At 39.2% G+C, this 21277-nt stretch overlaps 1 protein-coding gene across 1 annotated transcript in view; it reads left to right on the top strand.

The window, feature by feature from the left end:
- The first annotated feature begins 1987 nt into the window (after positions 1 to 1987).
- The window catches only part of WARS2 (tryptophanyl tRNA synthetase 2, mitochondrial), a 41570-nt gene continuing 22280 nt past the window's right edge, over positions 1988 to 21277 (top strand). Inside the window, exon 1 of the mRNA XM_056497970.1 lies at positions 1988 to 5482. Coding sequence (XP_056353945.1) covers positions 5240 to 5482 — 243 coding nt within the window. The 5' untranslated portion in view covers positions 1988 to 5239. The remainder of the gene's footprint in view (positions 5483 to 21277) is intronic.

Genomic DNA, 21277 nt, shown 5'->3' with positions numbered 1-21277 from the left:
AGATAAGGATGATGCATCAGCATCAATTTTTTTTTCTTTGTGAAGTCTGTTGACACTGTAGTTTAGGGTTTTTTCCTATGGATTTCATCTGACTTACATGGGATAAGTATGTCCATTCACCATTTCTAATGACATTCCCTAAGAACACTTACCTGGACAGCAATATTTGCATATAAAATGCAGTTTCAGATACAAAAGACAGGAGTTATTGAAAGTATTGCTTATGTTACATCCAAAAGTTTGTTAAGCATTTTAAAGATATAGAGTAAGATAGGTCTCTGATGGGAACAATTGAAGGTCTCCTCAGACATCCAGGCTGTATTATTCACCGGAAATAATAGCAGAAATGGGTTTTCTATTTACTGCAGTAAAACAACCTTGTCTATAAACTCCTTATTGCTGCAAACCAAAGGTGTGTGTCTGGGGAGGGCAAGCTTTTCCCCTTGATGTTCCAGGACATGGAAATACAATCCTTTTTCAGAAACAGATGTTTGCAATAGAAAACTTTCACTCCACTCTCTTCTGTTTTTAATCTGCTCATGACAGGAAACACAGATTCAAAATGAATGTAAAAAACACAGTCACCATAACTGATGATAATACAAAAGAACACGTAGGAAAGATTTCTTTTCCCTAACATGTTATAGGGAGAAAAGCTTTACAGATTTCAGAAGATTCTAGGTGTTTTTATTTCTCAGTGGCTACCAACACAGTGTTTTTCCATTAACTTTAGAGGATATAGCTCTCAGCAATGCTTTGATACTACCATCAGTTTCAGCATACAAGATACAGTACTACTCTCTTCCTGCTCTCTGCCATATCTTCAGCACTTCCAAGCGACTACCTGCTAAAGCTTCACTGAACAGAAGTATAAAAATGGCCAAAAGATTCTTCTATAGCATGTGTAAATCACAAAATTAAACAGGTAAGAGTAACTGATTCACCCTCTTCAGCCAGTCTTGCTGCTAACCTCTAGGCTCTCAAGAATTTTGAAGATGTGCTTTTTAAACTACATCAACCTACACATCTCAAGTGAAGTTCTTTATGGATGATAGTGTGAAGGGTTTGACTGGGCTCTTTCCTGTGCTGTTTGGATGCCTGCTCAAACTTCTCAGCTCACTCTTCTTCACAACACAACCTCCCTGGTCTCCCTTCTCTGCCTTCTCCAGCTTGCCTAAATCCTCTTTCTTTGCTTCAAGTAGTACTATGCTAATGACAACCTTCACTTGAAAAACAACAATATTTGCATATTGATTTCTGAAAATTCATTTACTACTCTGTGTGTCATGCACTCTTTGATCTGCATTCACATTTTTTTTTAACTGGGAGCAATTTGGAGCAGGGGCTGTCATCTGGTGCCTGCTTGAATAATGCACAGCACAAAGGCATCTTATTTTACACAGTATCTGAGCAATGCTGTAGGAAACAATAAAAACAATTATAGTTATAATTACCACTCCCACAAGCAACATTAAAATACATGATCACTCAGAAATTGAGAAATGACAGCATCAACCCTGTGATGTGATTTAATTAATTTTTCTCTCTTATTCTGTATAAGTATGATGATATTGTCTCTAGCTATATCATAGTATACTGCTTTTTCTACAAAGGTCTTGCTTCACTGAGTATTGCTGATTTTTTGAATACTTTTTTTATCCAAAATTGTGTCCCAGTATTTCTTACCATAGGATTTCCTGTCATATCCCTTCATTGAGTAGAAAGTTACTAAATTCCTTCTACATTTTTTTGTTACTTTTATCAGAGGATGTGAATGATTCAAGAGTATTAGTGAAATTATTTTGACAATGCTGACATGAAAAGCTGTTACTCTATCTTAAAGACAGGAGATAAATTGCAAATAGATTAAGCATAAAACATAAATCTTACATGTTAAATTAACAGACAGGTTCTAATATTTTAGACTATTTCATGATTTTGGTATATGGTATATAGGAAGCACAGTAACAAAAAAAAAACTTTTAGCTAGGAGAGCACAGAATTTCTGATATTTTTTCAGGTGAGCCACAAAAAATTTTTTAGCGCACATGATTTTTCACAATGGGAAGGAATAAAGCCAGGTTTTCAAAATTTATTCAGCTTCTTGAACAATTCTTCTGTTTTACACTCGGCTGCCAAAAACCAAACTTCTAATTTCTGTTAGCTAAGACAAGAAGGTTGTACATAAAAACTCTCTACACATCCCTGATCCCCAGAACCCTGTTCACATCATAGGATGATATATGCTCCTATGTAAAGCACTGTCTCATGAAAATAAAAGTTTTGTGGGCTGTAGCCCAGCTACAGAAGTCTTCCCAGCTGGAAAAAAAAGAATCCTAGACTTTGTGTTGTGCTTCTAGGACTTCCTGCATCTTCACTAATTACTTAACTGTGCATGTCCCTAGTCTTTTCTTAAATAATTTTACAGCTATCATGTGTAGTTATTTCCCTGATTTTGCAGTATCTCTTTTTAAGCATGGAAACCTGAAGTGGACTTAGCAATTTCTGACAGGTTCCCCAGTACTAAAAACTTGACTATATGAGCTACAGGACAGCATTAGCAAATAGATTTACTTGTCCAACATGATCTCTAGGTCTCTTGCAAAATCACCATGTCCCATGAGACACACACTGATCTGAAAGATTTGGTTTAAAACTCTTGTTTCTATGTCCACAGTCAGTTTGGTGGTATTAAAAATGACAAATTGCACTGGTGATATTTTGACTGAGTTATGGTTTATCGAATTTTCCTAACTTAGGCTCTGTAGCAAATTCCTCACATCTCAATAGTCATGAATGGATTCAAAATGTGCTTTGGAATAATAAGGGTAGGGGGAAAGTGTCTAAGAATAATACATGAAAGAGGCCAGAGGTGTTTTGGCAGCAGTGCGAGATTTCAGAGGACAATAAATACTAGCAGTGAATCCTTCTCTCCGAACTTGGCTATCTCTCAGGATGCAATCTGTGTCACCTTCTCTGGGATTCTCAAGCCAACCTCTTGTTCATCTCACCTGCCTTACACAAACACACCACTCTCCCTCTCTGCCTGCACCAAGAACATCCCATGCTTATTCTTCTGCTTCTGCTAGATGTCTGCCGTAGCAGTGGGCTCTTCTTGTGTTAAAGAGCTGCTGTAAATATTGAATTTTGTTTTTCTCAGCTTAAATTTGGGTTAAATAGAGACTTATAAGTAATAATACAGGCTCAGTTCTGGTTAAAGAAAAAAATCCAACTTTAATTCAACTTTTTACTTCCGTTTCAATTTGATTTAAAAACTTTAAAAACTGGTTTGTTTTAATAGATCCCTATTATCTGTATGATCATGACATTTTTAGTGTTATTTAAAAGTCTTTCACTATCTGTGTCAACAGCACATTTCAACATAAATTATTCAGAATCTATTTCCAGATTACCAGCAGCAGTATTGAGCGGGAGAAAGTACAAGTCACCATAAAACTCTACTATAACAGGTACTTTTGAAGATCTGTCATCTAATCAGCCCTTAGCCATTTCATGTATACTTATCAAAATTTTCTGTGATACTAATTCAAAGGTATCACAAAAGTCTAAAAATATCACCTTTTACTGTTCCATTTATTAACTCAAATTCTAATAACCTTGAAAATGAGCACTAATGCTTTTTTAGTAGTATTAACTTCATCTTCTTTAGTTTTTAATTGCTGGATTCTACATAGCTTTTTTCTTCATAATTGTTGGCTCAAACTAATGTTTAACTTACTGATTTATAACCACATTATAATATTGATATTCGTTATATGCTGAAACCTTTCTCTCTGGCAAACATACTGGAGAAGATTTTTGGTTTAAATTAGCTGCAACTGAAAAATTGTCTTAACATTTTCTTATAACATTGCATCCATTTTCTTCGCAACGTTCTGAAGCTAAGTTTGTATTCCATTTGTCTCCAGCATGCCACTCTTCATGGCATTACTTTAAGACAGCTCCACCTGTTCCATTTAGTCTCCAAAAGAGAACAGTTCTATCTGGGACACAGGGGGTAGGGCAGCTGCCCATCCTTCCCACTACCAGGGGTATTGCCTGATGCTCCACTCAGATCAAATCTTCAGTCTCACATTAGTGGAGCAGCCATAGGTTTTTGTCCAATCATTTTTTGGTCTTAGAACTAGAAAATCTCAAAACATATTCAATATCTCAGCTTCTTCCCTGATGTTTCCCACATCAAGCTTCCCGCCATTTTTGCCTAGTTATGTTCTCAAAAATGGCTGACACATTTTTGCTGAAACACTGAATAAAATCATCAAAGAAGAACATCACATATAGAAGTTTTCAGCTCAAATTATGAAAAATATCTGTAGTGATTATGCAAATAATAAAAAAAAAAGTATGTACAATTTCTGGGTTCAAGTTAAAGTTCTTAAAAAATCAAAATCAATTTTTTTACAATTTGTATCAGAACAGTGCCTGGGAAAGTAAATGAATTATGTACTTATGTACTAAGCATTCTTCATGCGTGGTTTTAAAATATAAGAATTGTCACTAACCAATGAATCAAAGTGAAAATAAACAGTTATGTAAATTTACAGTGGGTTTAACTACTAAACCTAGATTTTAGAGTTGGGAACATCCAATGTAATATCCTCAGGGTTGAAGTGGGCTACTGGAAATAATCACTGGTCCAATGATGGTGGTTTGTTTTCCTGGAGCCTGCAACAGCAGATTCCCACAGTCCCAGATGTTTGCAGACTATAGATGAGCTTGGCTTCCCATCACCTGAACGCTGGCAACAAGCGTTTTGTTCAATCCCCCAGCCTGGGGGTTGAACCAGGCACCTTTTGCAGAGGAGCTGACAGGGACTGATATTCAACTTCTTCAGGAGCTGGTCAAACCTCACTAGCAACTTCGGTGTTTCTTGTTTTGGTTCTGTCACCGGTGCAATGGAAGAGACACGGCTCAAACACCGGATTTGGGGAGACGCGTGTCTGAGGTACTGGAGAGCTGCTTCTGCCTCGGCTTTCAGGCAGAGTAGAGCACACTGAGGGCAGAAAGCAGTTTTTGGGGCGGTTCTGTGAATTTAGTTTGACAGGACGGGCAGAGGTGCGCATTTTCCAGCTGCGGTCACGCTGCCAATCTCTTCATGGAAGAGCTGCCGTGGACAAGGGCAGGCGGCCGGGAGCATGCAGGGATGGAGGAGGCCTCGGATGGGACGCGCTGCTGAGAGGCGCCGTTTCAAAGGTATCCCGCAGGAGCGGCAGGACCCATGGAAAACGGGAAGCGACACCCTCCGCCCCGACACGGCCTGCGCCAATGCCGGCACCGGCGCCGCCCCTTCCCGGTAGCCGCGCCCCACCAGCGGCCGCTCCGGCACCGCGCCTGCGGGACATGCGCGGACCCTACCGGGCTCCTGCTCTGTTTCCCTCCCCCTCTCCTCTTCCTTCTCGCCTTTGCCATGGCGACACCGAGTGGCCTGATCCGGGCCCTACACCGCGGGACCCTCGGCCAGGTAACCGGCCTGGGGCATCTCCCCCGCCGCTTCCCGGTGTGCCCGCTCTAGGACGAGCCACGCGCCCCGGCTCGGCCGCGCGGCCGCCATCCCGCCCCGTGCCGCCGGCCGGCTCCGCGCATGCGCGGGGCGGGGCCGGGCCGGCGCTGAGGGGCCGCGCTCCGCGCCCGTCATTCCCGCTTCCCGCTTCCCGCTTGGCTCTCGCTGGCGCCGCTCGCCGCAGGGGCTTTGGCTCCGCGAGCGGCGGGAGAGAGGCAGGCCTGAGTCGGCAAGTGCCGGCGTCCTGGCCGTCGTTCAAGCGCTGAGCTGCCGCTGGGCGTTGTGCGAGCTTCAGCGTTGGTCGTTGCTTCTTCTCTTTCGATTTTAAATACACCTGCTGGCTACAAACTCCTGTCTTCTCCAGCAGGACAGAAAAAACCAAACCTCATAAGTGTCTGAATGGATATATGTCAGCCCCTCCTCTCCCACTACACGACGTCAGTGGGGTGTAGTGTTTAAATTTCTTTGACAGATTTGGGATTTTCATAGTAACCATCAGGAGCCTTCCTCCCTCCCTCGCATTCCCCCATTCTATTAGAAAATTGAAGTGAAGGAACAACTGATTGCTTTGATTTTATTTTGGAATATAACCCTTAGCAATCAGCCAAGTCAGATAGGTATATATTCAGTGACCTTGTGTTTGTAGGCAGCATCCTTCATAGTTTTACATCTATGAATGGCTTGCCTTAGAAATCTAAATTTTTCTGTAGCTTGTAGCCTTGTTTTTAAAGTGAATGAACGAACTAATTTGCTGACAGTAATACTAACATTGCGTCATTTTAGAGAATGTTTCCCGTAGTTGGACAATTGACTTTTTCATGAAAATCTTGCTTTTTGCATGTCATCCAAATCCTGAATGGTATGGTATGTTTCAATAATGGAACACATTATTCAGGATGCTTGCCAGGGTAGATGTGTCTCATGTTACTTGTGAGGAGAAATAGGGTAAGTAGAAGATCAAAGATCCCTTTTGGGTTCCTGGTGTAATCTGTGTTTTCTGTGACTTTGCCGCGAGTGAGTTGTGTTAACACACTCAGCCATGGAGTTGATACTTTGAGCACATCAAGCTGTAACACACACTAATGCACAAAAAGTTGGTGTATATGGTGGTGAATCAGGGTAAGCTGCACATTGCAGGACTATTTCAGAACCAGGATTCTTAAAATTAAGACATCAATGCATATTTCATTACATTCTAAAACAGCTAATACCGTGCCGATGACCTTGATTCTGCCCTTTCTGTTGAGGAGGTAGAGTGAAAGCAAGAGGAAGAACCTGTTATGCCGAATGAAGCTTAGATAACTATTATTTTACTTAGTAACTGTGTTCTTACTAGTTGTTAGTGTGAGGCAGAAGTAAGGTTTCTGCTTGTATTTTTTGTTTCAGAATTCATTTATATATAACTGCTTGAATTGTGACTATAAAAAAATCTAAAGAATCTCAATATGGCATACTCAATAAGCTTGTTGGGTGTTTCCATGTCTTGAGGTGCTTTGATTTGCTTTCATTTATATGTGCCAAAATTTTCCTACATTTGTAACACTTAAAATTTGAACAGTTACACTGTCCCTGTAATATGTTGCCAAAGCAGGTCTTGCAAAGATACTTCAAACCACTCATTAACTCAAAAGTTCTTTGAAAAATATTGAAAGGATTTTAATATGCTTATCTCTTCTAATGCACATGGTGACTCTTTTGGCTCTGTTTAGTATCACAACAGATGCCCTCCCCTGCTTTCATTGTTCCAACAAAGAAATCTGGTTTATCTTGCATAGTAAGGAAATCTGCTCTGAGTGAACATGGCTCATGTTGTATTTTAATATTTACTCTGATGTGCATTTCTTTGCCACCTGTGAATCACCTGTCAGATCAAGATTACTTACCAGGTGCTTTATCATGTAGCTGCTGTTGCCATGATGTCTTAAAGGTGTGATAGGTCTGAGAATGTGATTTCTTCCTGTTATTCTTTAAATGTTTTCATTAAAAAATAAAACAAAAACAATAAAAATGACCGCAAAGTTAGTGTTGGTACGCAGATAAACAGAATATTCTAAGTTGGAAGGGACCCACAACAGACCCCCATCATTGAGCTCAACTCTTAAGTAAGACCCCATGTGGGGATTGAATCCACAATCCTGGTGTTATTAGCACCATGCTCTGACCAACTTTGTGTAGCTTCAGATCACCCACCCTCAAGTAACAGCAGACATTTAAGTTATTAGTTGTTCCTCTGGTTTTAAATTTGCGAGTCCAGTATATTGTGGGATTTTGTCACTTTTCTCTCTCATTTTAAGTGCCCTCTTATGTCTATCTGGAAAGAATTGCACTGGAATTGAAGTGGTACTTACACTGCATCTTCAGAAGAATTGAGGGGGAAAAATGTCTTCCTTATTTGTGCTGTTCCTGTTGCCAGACTGGACTCGGGAGTGGTTCAGCTACTACAGCAGACAGTTTGGAACAGATGATGTGTTTGCTGCTTCCTGATGAGGAATATTCAAATTTCAGTGTGGAAAAGCATTTGCCTTCAACTGACACCCTTATAGTTTTAACATTTTAAGTGTTCAATAATGCAGTCATAGTCACTAGAAGACATAATTTATGTGGTCTCAGCTTTGTTTCACTGGAGTGCGCAGCTCATCGCTATGCTGGATTTGCCATGCTGTGGAAAAGTTGCTCTGTGCATTTTATTGTACGTATTTCTAGCACACAAAATTTGTAGGCATAATAAATGTGGTTAAAAAGAAAGTAATGTTGGAGAGATTCATTACGTTTGGGGTATCTTGACTTTTAAGAGCTTATTTTCAAATTCCCTAATTTACTGTTCTTCAGTGCTCTCTAAGCCAGGGTTATACAAAGTCCTTTCATCAAGTCTGTTTCTTTGATGAGACACTCTTAAAAATGGCAACTACAGGTACTCCAGGGAATTACTGTTAAAATCGTGAGAAATCCAACTGTGCCATAACCTGTTAGTAGGAAAATTAAATCTGAAGAGAGTCAGACAGTTGTTGGTGTATGTCCTGATAAAGCATGGATTAAGTTTCATCCTGACTGCAAAGGGGAAGTAGAAGAATGGCAAGGTCTTGGTTTTAATGGTCTCATGCATCACTAGATGGCTTTCCAGACACTCAGCTGGAAGAATACATTCCCGTATTTTTTGCCTTCAAGAAGTCAGGATGTCTTTGGCATAATTTTTATTTTCTAGTATCAAAGTAGCTATCACTATTTTATTAGCATACTCTATTACCTGTATTGCTTTTCTACCTGAGAATATCTTTCAAAGAAAACAAGAACTTCTCATTTTGCTGCCTTTTCTCCTACCCTAGTTGTTCTCTTTGATAGGAAAGCCTTGCCTGGCTTTCACACATTTATTAGAGTGGCTATATTATTGTTGCTAAGCTGTACATTTGATGTCCTACAACCTTCATCTCTTGTCAACTTTCACAGGAGTGATGCAACAGAAAGTGGATTCTCTTTTAGTGGTACAGAACTGCATCTTCCAGCTGTAAGGGTTGATGCATTTTAACACAAAATCCTTTAATCCTTTCTTCTTTGGTGCTAGAATTTAGTCTTATTTTTCCTACCTTTTGGTGAGTGTTGAACAGAAGATATCTTTGGCGAATATTTAGTCAGAACCATTGCAAGTACAGGATCTTCAAATCCAAGGAAACTTAGTAGCTCATTTAGGAGTTTATATGTTTCTTTCTGACCTGAGTCAGTATCTTTAAAAAATACCACAGTATAGATCCCTGAATGGAGTTTCTCTGGTTTGCTTTACAGTTCATGACCAAAGTTGGTACTAAAATCAAGAGGCATTCACTGCATCTTCCCCTACTGTGGCAGCCTAATGAGTCTCAAGGCCAGAGTTAGACTAGCCTGGCATGCTTTGCTCTTAACAAATCCACATTTGCTGTTGTTTCCCTCTACTTATCTTTTAGGGAATTTCAAAAGATGGATTTTGTTCACTGAGTATTGTTGCTACGCAGACCACCTCCCAGACTGCTCCTCTTTTTCTGTATTTTTGAAGATGGGAGTGCCATTTTTCCTTTTTTGGTCTTCTGATACTTTGCTGGGCCTCTGTAAACCTCAGTGATTCTGGCCAGTATTTTCAGTACTTTAATAGATCTTCAGATTTTTTGGGTCTGATGAAATTTGATTTACTTTCTTTGAGGAAGTATTGTTCCTTCTGTATTCAGGCCACCTGATCACTCTGTTGTTACTGTGCTAGTCATGTTACTGATGGGTCATGCTTCATATTTTTTAACAAAGATGGCTGTGAAAAAGGCAGTTAGGTAAAATTGAAGGATTGTTTTGGAGAAGACTATTAAAATGCTTTTTCCAAGGTTGCAAATAAAATCTTCAAAATTTTTAGTTATAGTTACCATATGAGCTCCAGAGAAAGGAAGTAACTGGAATTACCAGACTCTAATCCTTAAGGATTTCACATATTGTAGTTAAAACTACATTGGGACAGAGAGCTCAATTTTCAGTATCATTCAGATGTGCTATGAATGAAATGCAAACAATTTAAAAGCATCCATGTTCCCATCTTGAATTTGTTGGCTGTCACATATGGGTCACTTTGTTAACCATTAATGAAATGAGTCCCCAGGTGCATATAACAAGCTGTGCACATACACAGGTTACTGCAGCAGGTCAACTTCAGAATGCCTGTCCAGACACTTGTGTGCTGAAATTGATGGACAAACAGGCAGATTTTTAAGTGCTTGCCCTCAGTATGTGATTGTGACAGTCCCCTGTGTTGCATCTCTTTCTTCTAGAGAGCATGAGGGTTGGAAGTAGCAAAGTGCTTTTGACTGAGGAAAAAAGGCTGAAAATGCAAATACCTGTTTGGCAGCAAAAACCCTGATGTTTCCTGGTGTCCAGTATGGGCTGGTTCAATATCCTGTAATATACAGGACCTTTAGGAAAGGTCTAAGTGATCTGATAAATTCTTTCCCATTAAGGTCACCTCTATGTGGATTCATATGTAGAAATTGGTGCCTTTTTTCCCCCAATTTCTTATTTTCCTGAATTTTGACATTTTTTACTATTGTTATTGGGCACAGATACTATAAGTTATTTAGTTACCCAGATGCTTACCAACTAGAAATCAACTAGATCTAGCAACATATTCCAGCCTTTGGATTAAACCTTTGTTGTTTTCTATTCAGGTTGGAAGTTTTTCATAATCAGTCATTTGTTTTTATTCTAATCACTAAATAGCCAAATAAATAAATGGTTAATAATACCTAAATAATATATTTAATCCTCTGGGGAAGCTGGCTTATCTTTCAGATAAAGCAGTGGAATAGTTCTTGATGCAAGAATGAAATCATTAGCTTTTGTATCACTTTCAGAGCAGAAGGCAAGTTAGTTACAGTGTTAAGTACAAGTTACAGTGAGAATATACATTTCTTAGGTTTTCACTGGATTTGAGAGATCTCAGGTTTCCACACAGATTTATTAAACTTACAGTTGTAGAGAGACTTATAATCTGCCTTGTCTCTAGTGGATTTTGACCACTGTTGTAGCTGCACAGAGAGAGCCCCCACTGTAGGCAGAAATGAGGAATCTTTGAGGCGTGAACGAGTCCTATTCATTTCCACAGTGGAGTTCTAACAGTAAAATCTGGCAAACATAGATTGTTTTAGCAGGAAACAGCCCTTTATTCTGGCATCTTGGCAGGGCTTGGGTAAGAGTCCCACTATTCTTTCTCCCTTTGGCCCTTGCTTTCAGTGTCTTGTCTAAGCCTGTTCTTTCTCTTGAGGGACTTCTGTTTTTATTAACCTGTTTTTGTACAGTAAGTTTAATGAAAGATGCTACTCTGGCCATCACGGGTGTTGGAGTTCTGTGTGAGCTCCTCTAGTGCATATGCTAAACAAGCATTGTGAGTCAGTCTCACAGATCACCTTTGTCTCCAGACAGCAGACTGGGCTCCCATTTTGATGCTGGTTCATTGGCAGATAGAATTTCTATTTACTAGTGCAGCAAGTGCTATTCTAGGCACTTAACAATTACTTTTTCCATTACACAAGTTGTGGTTTATGCTGTGACTCTAGTATTAGGTGAACAAACCTTTTGTGCAATTGACTCAAATTGGAGCAGGATCAGAAGCTGAAGTGGAGAAAAACCCCAAGTCAGTTAAGTCACCTTAGATCATATATTTTTGGAGTTTTGCTGTATTTGTAATCAGTGAATTAAAATTGTTTTCCCTTTGATTATTTGAACCCTTGACTAACAGCATCATTCTTGGAGTCCCCAACTCAAACAAATCACATAGCAGATTTTATAATTTTCTGCAGTGTCAGGCAAATCTATACATCCACTGGACAAGATTAAATATATTTTTGCCCCCAGAGATAGTTATCCACCTTGAGAGTGCACTGAAATTCTTGCTGCACAGGAGAGGAAATAGATACATATTTGTATATATGTATACACACTAAAATAGACAATGAAATATATATATCTTACTTTTTAATTTCCCTCATTCGTGTGCTAAAATGTGATGATTGCTACCAGAAACAAACTATCTGTTTTTACTTTTAGCTTCAAGTTCTTTGAATTATGCTGGGACATGCATCTGCTCCTTGGAGCTGGCCAAAGCAATAGAGTGGTGAAGTTGATCAGATGCTTCAGTGATGTCTGCACAATAACTGAATGAAGAAGAAGTGTTATGTGAAGTTTAAAAATAGGGGTTTCCTCAGGGGTTTTCATGGTGTTGCACATAGTTCATGTCATAAACTATTGCAAGGATGTTATATTTGTAACAGGCAGATAAAACCCTTCTATGCTTCATTTGTATTTAGATGACATTTTCATAACTGTTCAGACTAGGAATTTATTTTTGTCTAGACTACCTGCATTTTTTATGGATAAGTGGTTTGGAGCCTTACAGTACAGATTAGAGGGTGAATTAAAGGCTTCTAATTGGTATTTCAAAATGTGGTAAGCCTATCTCATTCACTTATGTAGGTGGGTGTCAATATTTACATTCCTGTGCAGAAAGATCCTGGAGTTGGACAGTGCTGTATTTCCATTTTTAAGGCTCAGAGCTTCTGTAAGATTCTTCCAGTTCCCAGAAGTATTCAGAAGCTGAAAGGAGATGAAATAGTATACATTGTCCGTTTGGACAGATGGAACATGCGTTGTTCTGAATCCCATCATTGTTGTCTCTGATCACATACACTCAGTGTCAATCAGTTATTGTATATTGATCTGCATAGTGTCATCCTCAGAGTCTGGCTGTCTTGTTAATTTCATTTGAAGGTTGTTGGACAGCATTAAGAAAGCAAGTAAATTGCAAATGTCTTCACAACTTCCTAGTCTCATCATCATTTTTTCCTTTTGCCAGGTGCATAGTTCTGACTTTGAAATCTCTGTGTGATACCTCTACCTTGGGAAAGATACAGCAGCATTTCCATGTGAATAAAAGACTCCAGGCTTCCTGATGATCTCACCTTAGATTCACATAGCAGCTATTTTTGTCATTTTCTTTCATACTTATGGATAGTCCAATATCCCTCTCCTTTGGCAGTGAAGATTGCTAAATGGCTTGTTTTGTCTTTATCCAACAGTCAGGAGCAGTTCTTTTCAGGGATTCTGCCTTAATCCTATGTTTCATGGGCTTTCACTTCTCTGCTTGCCAGCATTGCTTTTTACAGGAAAAACAGCAAAAAAATATGTGGAGGTACAAACTTTTAACAACAGAACCATGTTATGCTATCCTTCCTAAATATAATCTTTTTATAGCCACATCAAAGTTTCTTTCAAAGGTGGTCTTTGACTTCTTCTTGAATTGGGTTATCCATTTGCAAATATTTTTCTTGAAATCACATACTTGCCAAGATGTGGAGAGACTTTACTTAATAGGCATCCATAGGGTGCTTTCCGTTTGCATGGAAGAACAAAACAGTTTCAAACATTTCAAAGCCTCTTTGTTGCTTATGTAAAGGGAATGAGGGGTCCAGCCCTCTGAATTCCTGGCCGAATCTCATTTTGCATCTCTGCTGGCAACAAATTAGCCCATGTAATTTCTGCAGTCGAGTTCACATTCTGCCCTTCATGCACTTCCACTGCAGTGGTTTTTTTGGGTATTTTTTTTAGGATATCTACATTTTAGATCTTTGCAGAGTTAAAGCAATGGCAGCGCTCCGACTCTTGTTCATCAAGTATTAAGCCAGGTCACAACAGCCAGAGGTGCTGTCACTCCCTCCAGAGGGACATTTTCACAGTTGACCGTGCAACATTGTAAGTCTCCAGTATTCAGAATACTTTCCAGTACCCAAAGAAAATGGAGTATGGTATATCTTTGGGATAATAACAGTAAAAACACATGGCTTTTTTTACACTGATATGTACTCCACAGGGTACCTCCAAACTGAGAGCTGGTGATTTGCCTGGCTTTCTGAGGGCCAGTTTGATTAGTACAGGTAAGTTAGCATGGAAATTTCCTCTTTAGGAAAAGCAAAGCAGTGAGTGTTGCACACAAACTAGGGAACTTTTCATTTGATGTTTCTGGGTTCAACCTGTCCAATAAGCAAGTCACAGTTTGCTGTCACCATTCTCACCTCACTTGGCTACATCCTCTTGACCGGGACACAATGAACACTTGCGTCTGCCCCCCTCATCCATTGCTCAGTTGTTGTTTGTCCTTTCTGTGGAAACAGCCCAGCCTGGTGATTTCAGGACCACCCTGCACTGATAACAACAGTTTAAATGTAGTCTGTGAGTATTGTGTAGATCCAGAAAGAGTTTTTAAAATTCTCTAGAAGTCTCTTATACACATGTGATTATTATGTCTAAAATATTTAAATTCATAGAATTCTTTCCAGCATAGACAGGGAACACCAGCTGTAGCATTTTTGTTCATGTGTGCATCATTAGGGAATTTACTGGGATTTCCGTATTCTAAGGCCTCTCAACATCCATCAGGTGGTTTTCAAACTTTTCTATTCACCTGAGATGAATTTCATGCTGTGACCACAAGGTGAAAGTTTTTGAACAGCTGTGTTAATTTTGGCCCCATGTGAAATAATGCCAACTTTTCCTTGTTACAGGAAATTGCCAAACAAAATAATAGAAAGAAAATGAACTACTCTTTGAGTTTCTAGGACAATATTCTGAAGAAAAGTAGTTATTCCAAACAAAAAGTATTTTTTAAAAAACATCCCTCTAGATGTAAGTTGATATTCTTTGTTTATATCCCATAGGAAAATATTAGTAGCAAGTTGACTCCTCACTTGAAGAAAATTTATTAAAAAATGCAATAAAATCTCTTTCAGCTAGAGGTCAGAGAAAGAGCAAGAGCAATCAGATGGTTTTAAGAGATTTGGATACTACTGCAATCAAAAACATAAAACTACTCTAATTTCTCTGTGAGGGAAGTATTTAGGGCATTCTTTAGCCTTCTGTTTTGTTTGGATTCAAGATTGTTAAGGTTTTGGTACTTAGAACAGTGTAATATATTAAAATCACATCAAGCTTTCATATATCAAATAGTCTGTAATTCAGAAATACATTACACTTTTCACTGCATTTTGACAGTTTCACGTGTATCTTGTAGCAAAATAAATGCTAATTGTTCACTTGTTGCTATTGCATTTATTTTGTTGAGCAATGTACATTTCTAGATGTGGGCATGTACCATTTTACAAAGTGTTAAATGTTCACTTGTATTTCCCATCTTTCAACAACCCAGAATGGTTTTTCAAAGCCTGTCAGTGTTCAGCTGCTATCAGTGAAAAGCCTCAATTCTTACATTTTTTTTGAATACAGGTAGAAGGACTTGAATCTTGAAATGCTATGAGATCTAATCTATCTAAATAGAATTCTGATTCCTTTTCCATCCTCTTTGGTCATCTCACTTTGACTTTAATCGTGCCTATGAAACATTATGGCTCAGAGGACTAGGACAGACCCTGTTTGGAGTGATCTGGTGTTTCCCCTGGCCCAAAATAAAGTGCCCTTTATCAACACATCACTTTTTTTTTTTTTTTTAAATCTTCTCTAAGCACTTTTCTGAAATGCCTTCTTTTTCTTACTCTTGGAAACTTTTCTTTACATCTGATCTGAATCTTTCTTACTTCATCCTAAGCTCATTGTTTAACAGCTTTTACTTTCAGTCTTCCTTCCACTGTACTAAGAACTCTTTGGGCTTTCCTCTGTAGTCATTTTATTCAGGTCACTCATTGGACTTGGTTGAACTTCTATAACCCCTTTCTACTATTCTTGAAATACAGGACCTAAAACTATCCAACTTGTGTGGTTTGAGGCCATCTTCATCCTGAGTAAAATGAGCAGATTGTTTTCTGTCTCCTAGATTTTCATCCTATCCATATATTCCTGTGCAATTTTTGGTGCAGTTTATAAAGGTGGTGGTTTTGCAGTTGCATGGTATTGATTTGTGCTCACCTTCTAAACTATTACAAACCCTAGACTCTGTTCTTTAGTTGTTGCCTGGATAGCTGTTCTCCTTCCTGTGTTTTGTGGTTGAGTACATTTTTCTGTATAAATCTGTGCACTTTTGCCTGGTAAATAGCATTCTGCTTTTTCAAACCATTTTTTTTGCTTTGTCAAGATTATTTTGAGCCCTTATCGTCCTTCCAACTTTGTTTTGTCTGTTTTTAATGTATACTCCATTTCATCATCCAGATTTTGTATTTGGAGATATGAAAATATCAAATAATACTGGACCCAGCACAAAACTGAGAAATTGCATTTGGTATATCTTTCCCCAGTCACTGTAAGCCATGTAAGTGGCTTTTGGGATTTTTTTGCTCTCCAGTTTCACCCCCAGCATATAATATTGTATTCAAGGTGCTGTTTCCCTAGCTTGTTGAAAACTGAGATAGTATTGGAACTTAATGAAAAACAGGTTATAACCTTTAGTATTTCTTCTCTGTTCTAGCATCTCTTGTGCTGTGGGAGGCTATTAGAGTTTTTGAGAGGCACTGGTTCTTGGGAAATACTGGTGTCTTCTGTTATTTCTGTAATTTCTTCGAAGTTCGTTATTTGTTCCTGTATTTTTCCAGGAGCTAAAGTTGAGCTGACAGATACAGAGTAACTCTGTGAGGTCAGAGTGGAACACGATGTTCTCTGTGAGCTCGCTGGCCCTGTGCTTCCATGCCAGTGTGCTTTGTGGGATCAGAAAGAATCCAGACCTGATGGGTGCTTTAGGGAGCTGTTGCCAGCAGCCACCTGTGCCTGAAAACTTTAGCTGTTGCTGGTTCAACACATTGTTCAGTAAACTACTTTTTATATGGATTTGTATCTCAGAGGTGTTCTTCACAGTGTAACAAAGGTTGTCCTGCTTCTCCCTCTCCTTTTCCCTGATGCCACCTCTTCCAAGCAATGCCTGCAGTACTGGAACTGTCAAAAATTTTCAGCTTTTGAGCACTGAGTGCATCATCTGATGGTTTTGGAAGCAGTGTGTGTGTGTGTCCATCTGACCTCACCTTCCTGCCTTTCCTGTCTGGCCAGAATGTTCCTGCTGATAGTTCAGGCTTAGGTCCTGCTGCAGCTTCCCATCAGTGAGGCACTAATTACCTTCCTTATGTGGTAATTGTTAAAAATATTGTTATGAATTCCTTTAGCCTTTCACCTACCCTCGGTGAAATAAGACCTGCAGTTAATGTCTATAGTTAGATAGATTGACTGGAGAAACATTATTGCCCCGGCTTTAAAAAGGCAAAAATGCTGTAGATAAAGCTGGGAACTGTCAGTGTGACTATCATTAGCACCCCAGCTGGCACGTGGGGCTCATAATGCAAATGAGAGAATCCATTTGCGGGATGCAGGGAGCCACATGAAAGGAGCCATTTGCTGAGTCATCTGTACCAAGGCATCGTGAGAAGGCAGCCTAACCCACCCGCAGTTACACTGACTTCTTTTGCTAGCCCTAGAGGGCAGAGTTAAATTTATAGGGTGGGTTTAGTATGTGCTGTAAATATTCCTCCTTTAAATGTGTTTCTCATTTAAAATATAAATATTAAAGTCCTATTGAAGTTTGAGTGCATTTGACATTCAAGAGAGGGATACTAGGGAGTGCTGTTTAAATCTTAATTTGGTTCAGTTTCTGGGCAATGCGTTAATCTTTTCTCAGAAACTATTTATCTGAAAACTTGCTCTGGTATGAATATGTTTCTTTCTAGTTTAACGTTAGGTCTTTCTCTCATTTTAAGAATTAGCCATGTTGAAATAGCATTTGTACCAGATGAATTTGACATATTGAATTCTCAGATCAAAATAAACATGCTTAAAAGTTTCTACAGCAAGTTTGCAGAGAATAAATTGCATTAAAAACAATAAATGAAACGAAGTATGTAATGCATACACTGCTCCTAAGTTCCCTTTCCCTTCATTTTTTTCTCCTGTAACATCATTAATATTTAAATTGTCCCAATTAGGCTTTAAAATTTATGCTTTAGCTTGTAAAGTCTGTCTTCCCTTCATTATGCTGCATAATAACTGTCTCAAGACAGGTTTTGCTAAGCCACTCATAACAGACAACCATATTATTTTAGCAACCAGAGTTTTGAAATTGTAAAATATTAATAAGGGAAATAAAAAATTTGTAGACAGATGCAAAAGATGCAGTAGTTGGTGGCTTTTGTCAGCCAAAGTATTTCTTTTGTCTCTGAGGTTGGAGCAAGTTTTTGGTTGTGTTGTTCTGGTTTTATTTTTCTTCCCTTTTTGATCCCTGTTGAGAGGATCTTCATGTTTGAAATTTCAGATTTTCCAGCTTTTGTGTTTTATGCATGTCTACATTTGCTTATGCTGCACTTTCTTTCCTTCAACTTACATGTTTTCTTTTTGTCTGGCAAATTTGAGCTTGCTTCAGTTTGGGACAGCTGGGGCAAAATGAATCCCCACGAATAAAATTATAACAAGAAGAGCAAAGTCTGTGAATGATCCTTTGCTGTTTCCTGAGTCGTTCCAGTGTCATTAATCAGCTCTGGTGCTGTGGAGGCTTGTGGTGTGTTATGTCGCCAGCACAGCAGCTTCTCCGTCCCTTTCCCCCACCCCCTGCGTGCCTACACAGTGGGGAAAACTAGAGAGGGAAGCCATCAATCTTCCCTGTCCTGCATGTCAGCAGTGATTCTCCTGTCGACTTCCTGCGCTCTCTGTCGTGCCCACCACCTGTGTTTAGAATTAACTCTGATGCTGTGGATCTCACTTGGCTCTTCACCTGTTCTGCCCCGGGTAAATGGCTGTTAAAATAAAGCAGAGCAGCTGAATGCTGTAGCATGTGAATAGTAACCACTGTTGTGGCTTGGGGGCTGATTTCTGTTGCAGCTGCTCTTTTAATATGTCATAATTTTCTGTAACATTGTGGGGTTTGGGTCTAAAATCTCTTACATTTTTTTTCAGCCCAGGGTGAGTTTGTGAGTTAGTCTTTTTATTATTTAGAAATTAAAATATCTATAAAATTTATTATAGATGGAGGCATAAGGCTATCTTTCATCTGTTAGGCTGCTGGGATAAAGTCATGAACAAAGACTAGTTAGTTCAAAGCTTTGTCCTTACCTTCAGTCACTCCAAGGATATAGTTAGCAAAAGCCTCCTTGGAATTTGATTTTGAAGATGTGTCTGTCTCCCCCATGGCTGGGGAAGCTGACAGGCACCACCTCTGTACTTCTAGGGCAGGATTAATGTGATCATTTAATGGTTTGTTGTGTTAAACAATAGCTCTTAACTGGACTAACCAGCCACATTTTTGTATATACTTTTATGTAGTTTCATAATATGCCTATGCCAAAATAAAAGGAGAAAACAATCCTGAGAATTGTTTGTCTACTGGTAGCTTTCTCCTACCTCCTTGAACGGGTGCTATGTTTCTCTGTTTTTAAAACCTGAAAGAGATGAGAGCATAGGCAAAAGGTTACCTTATAATTGTAGCTTGTCTGCTGTCATTTCAAGTATGTGATGGCAATATTTATGTGAAGTTGTAAAGAACAGAGATTCTGAAAACTTCAGTCTTGTGAATGCTTTCACTTGATTTTATTTGTGTAACTCTTTGTAAAGGGGGAACTGTTTTACAACTGATTTTACTACATATTTGAGATGCAGTTTTTTCTTGACTGTACCAGGCAAATACGTGTATTCAACAGGTAAATAAATTCTTGTGTCCTGCAGTCACAGAATTCATAAAGCTAAACATGAAGTGTATAATGAGGACACCAAGATTTGGCTGTAACATGGGATGCTTGGATCTGTGTGGATCTTTTCCTTTATCACCTTTGGTGTGTTTTCTAGTTCTGGCACATCTATCTCATGAGAGGGGATTGTGGTTTTGACTGCTGAATTGTGGCCTTGACAGTTGTAGCTCTCCTTCCATACAGAGAAGAGCTCTGCTTTGGTCCAAGAGAGCAGAATTGGATTTTTGGACACTGTCATCTTTCCTGTTTTGTATTGAAAATGGATATGGCCATGCTCCAGGATGGCAGGACTGGACTTTGGCCATCCTACTCTGGCATAAGGATGCAATGCTTATTCCTGATTATTTAAGAGTATTTGGATGTTGATACTGTTTCAGTATAAGGAGTAGCAGTTGTTTATCTCATGGCAAAATGGAGGTTAGGTGAGAGAACACCTGAATGTTTATGGATTTGGGGCCAAGCTCCGTTCGGTAATGCAGCTGAGAAATGCACTGTGGTGTAGAGAATTGCCATGCAGAGGTCTTTTAGAGAGAAAACAAATAGATGCTAAGTCATCTGTCAGATACTGCTTAATAGGCATGAGGAATGATGTGCAGCATTACTGGTGTAGGTGCACACACCACACAGAGTTAAACATACAAACAGCAGGCTCACACTGTGCTTACTACAGATGTCTGAATGAGTGAGTGCCTGTGGGCTGGAGCTGCATGTCTTGTGGCTTTCACTCTGCTCCATTGGGAAGTCTTCACTCCTTTTGTTTTTATCCTTTTCCAGCTCTAGTACTTTGGAGCACACAGCTCCCATCCCCTGACCTAACAGCTCCATTGAAGTGCATACCAGCCCCATGATTTCATGGTACCAGGCAGAAGTCCCCTGCCACGCTGCTATGCTGCCTGCTGCTTCTCACGGAGTGAACAAACAGGGAACATAAACTCTCTCCAGAGGAGCAATGTTCTCTGTATATTTTTAGTGCAAGAAATCCAAGATTCATTTGAGGGTGTTTTGTGTGGACTTTTTTTAATACAGGCTTCTGCTAACACAATGGAATATTTCATGCCACCCTCTTTGCTGTAACTTCTTGTGCTTTATGTTGTTAAATGGAATCAAAGGAGTTAAAGATGAAAGACTTCTAGTCAACTGGTCCCTCAGCTGGGAGCCAGTATGGGTTTGTTATTTGTAATGGATTTGCTAATGCTTTACTCAGGTTCAGCCTAGCTCAGTTTTCATTATTGGATTTACTTATTTCTATGAATTCTCTACGTCAGGTTAAGTAATTGCTGAGCTTAGGCTGAATATAATACTGCTACTGTTTGTTTCTAATGTTTCATTTGTTATTTATTGCCCTTATACTGAGGAAACCTTTTGTAAGTATTTGTTTGCCATTTGAACATACAAAGCACCATTAAAGATGTCATGCTTGCTTTCACAGGTATTCTCTTTAATGGATAGAGAACTTAATTATTTCTTTATATGAAACTGTGTCCATTTGACATTGTACATTGTGTGTTTCCCTTTCAACGTGTAGTGTGTCGCCAGATGCTAACTAATGTAGTATTACAACAAACATACCTTTCATTAGCTCATTGTTAGCCTTTGA

The sequence above is a fragment of the Oenanthe melanoleuca genome, chromosome 1 (genome assembly GCF_029582105.1).
Source record: "Oenanthe melanoleuca isolate GR-GAL-2019-014 chromosome 1, OMel1.0, whole genome shotgun sequence".
In the NCBI taxonomy this organism is placed as follows: domain Eukaryota; kingdom Metazoa; phylum Chordata; class Aves; order Passeriformes; family Muscicapidae; genus Oenanthe; species Oenanthe melanoleuca.
The sequence above is the reverse complement of the archived record's forward strand: the minus strand, read 5'-3'. Positions and strand labels throughout refer to the sequence as shown.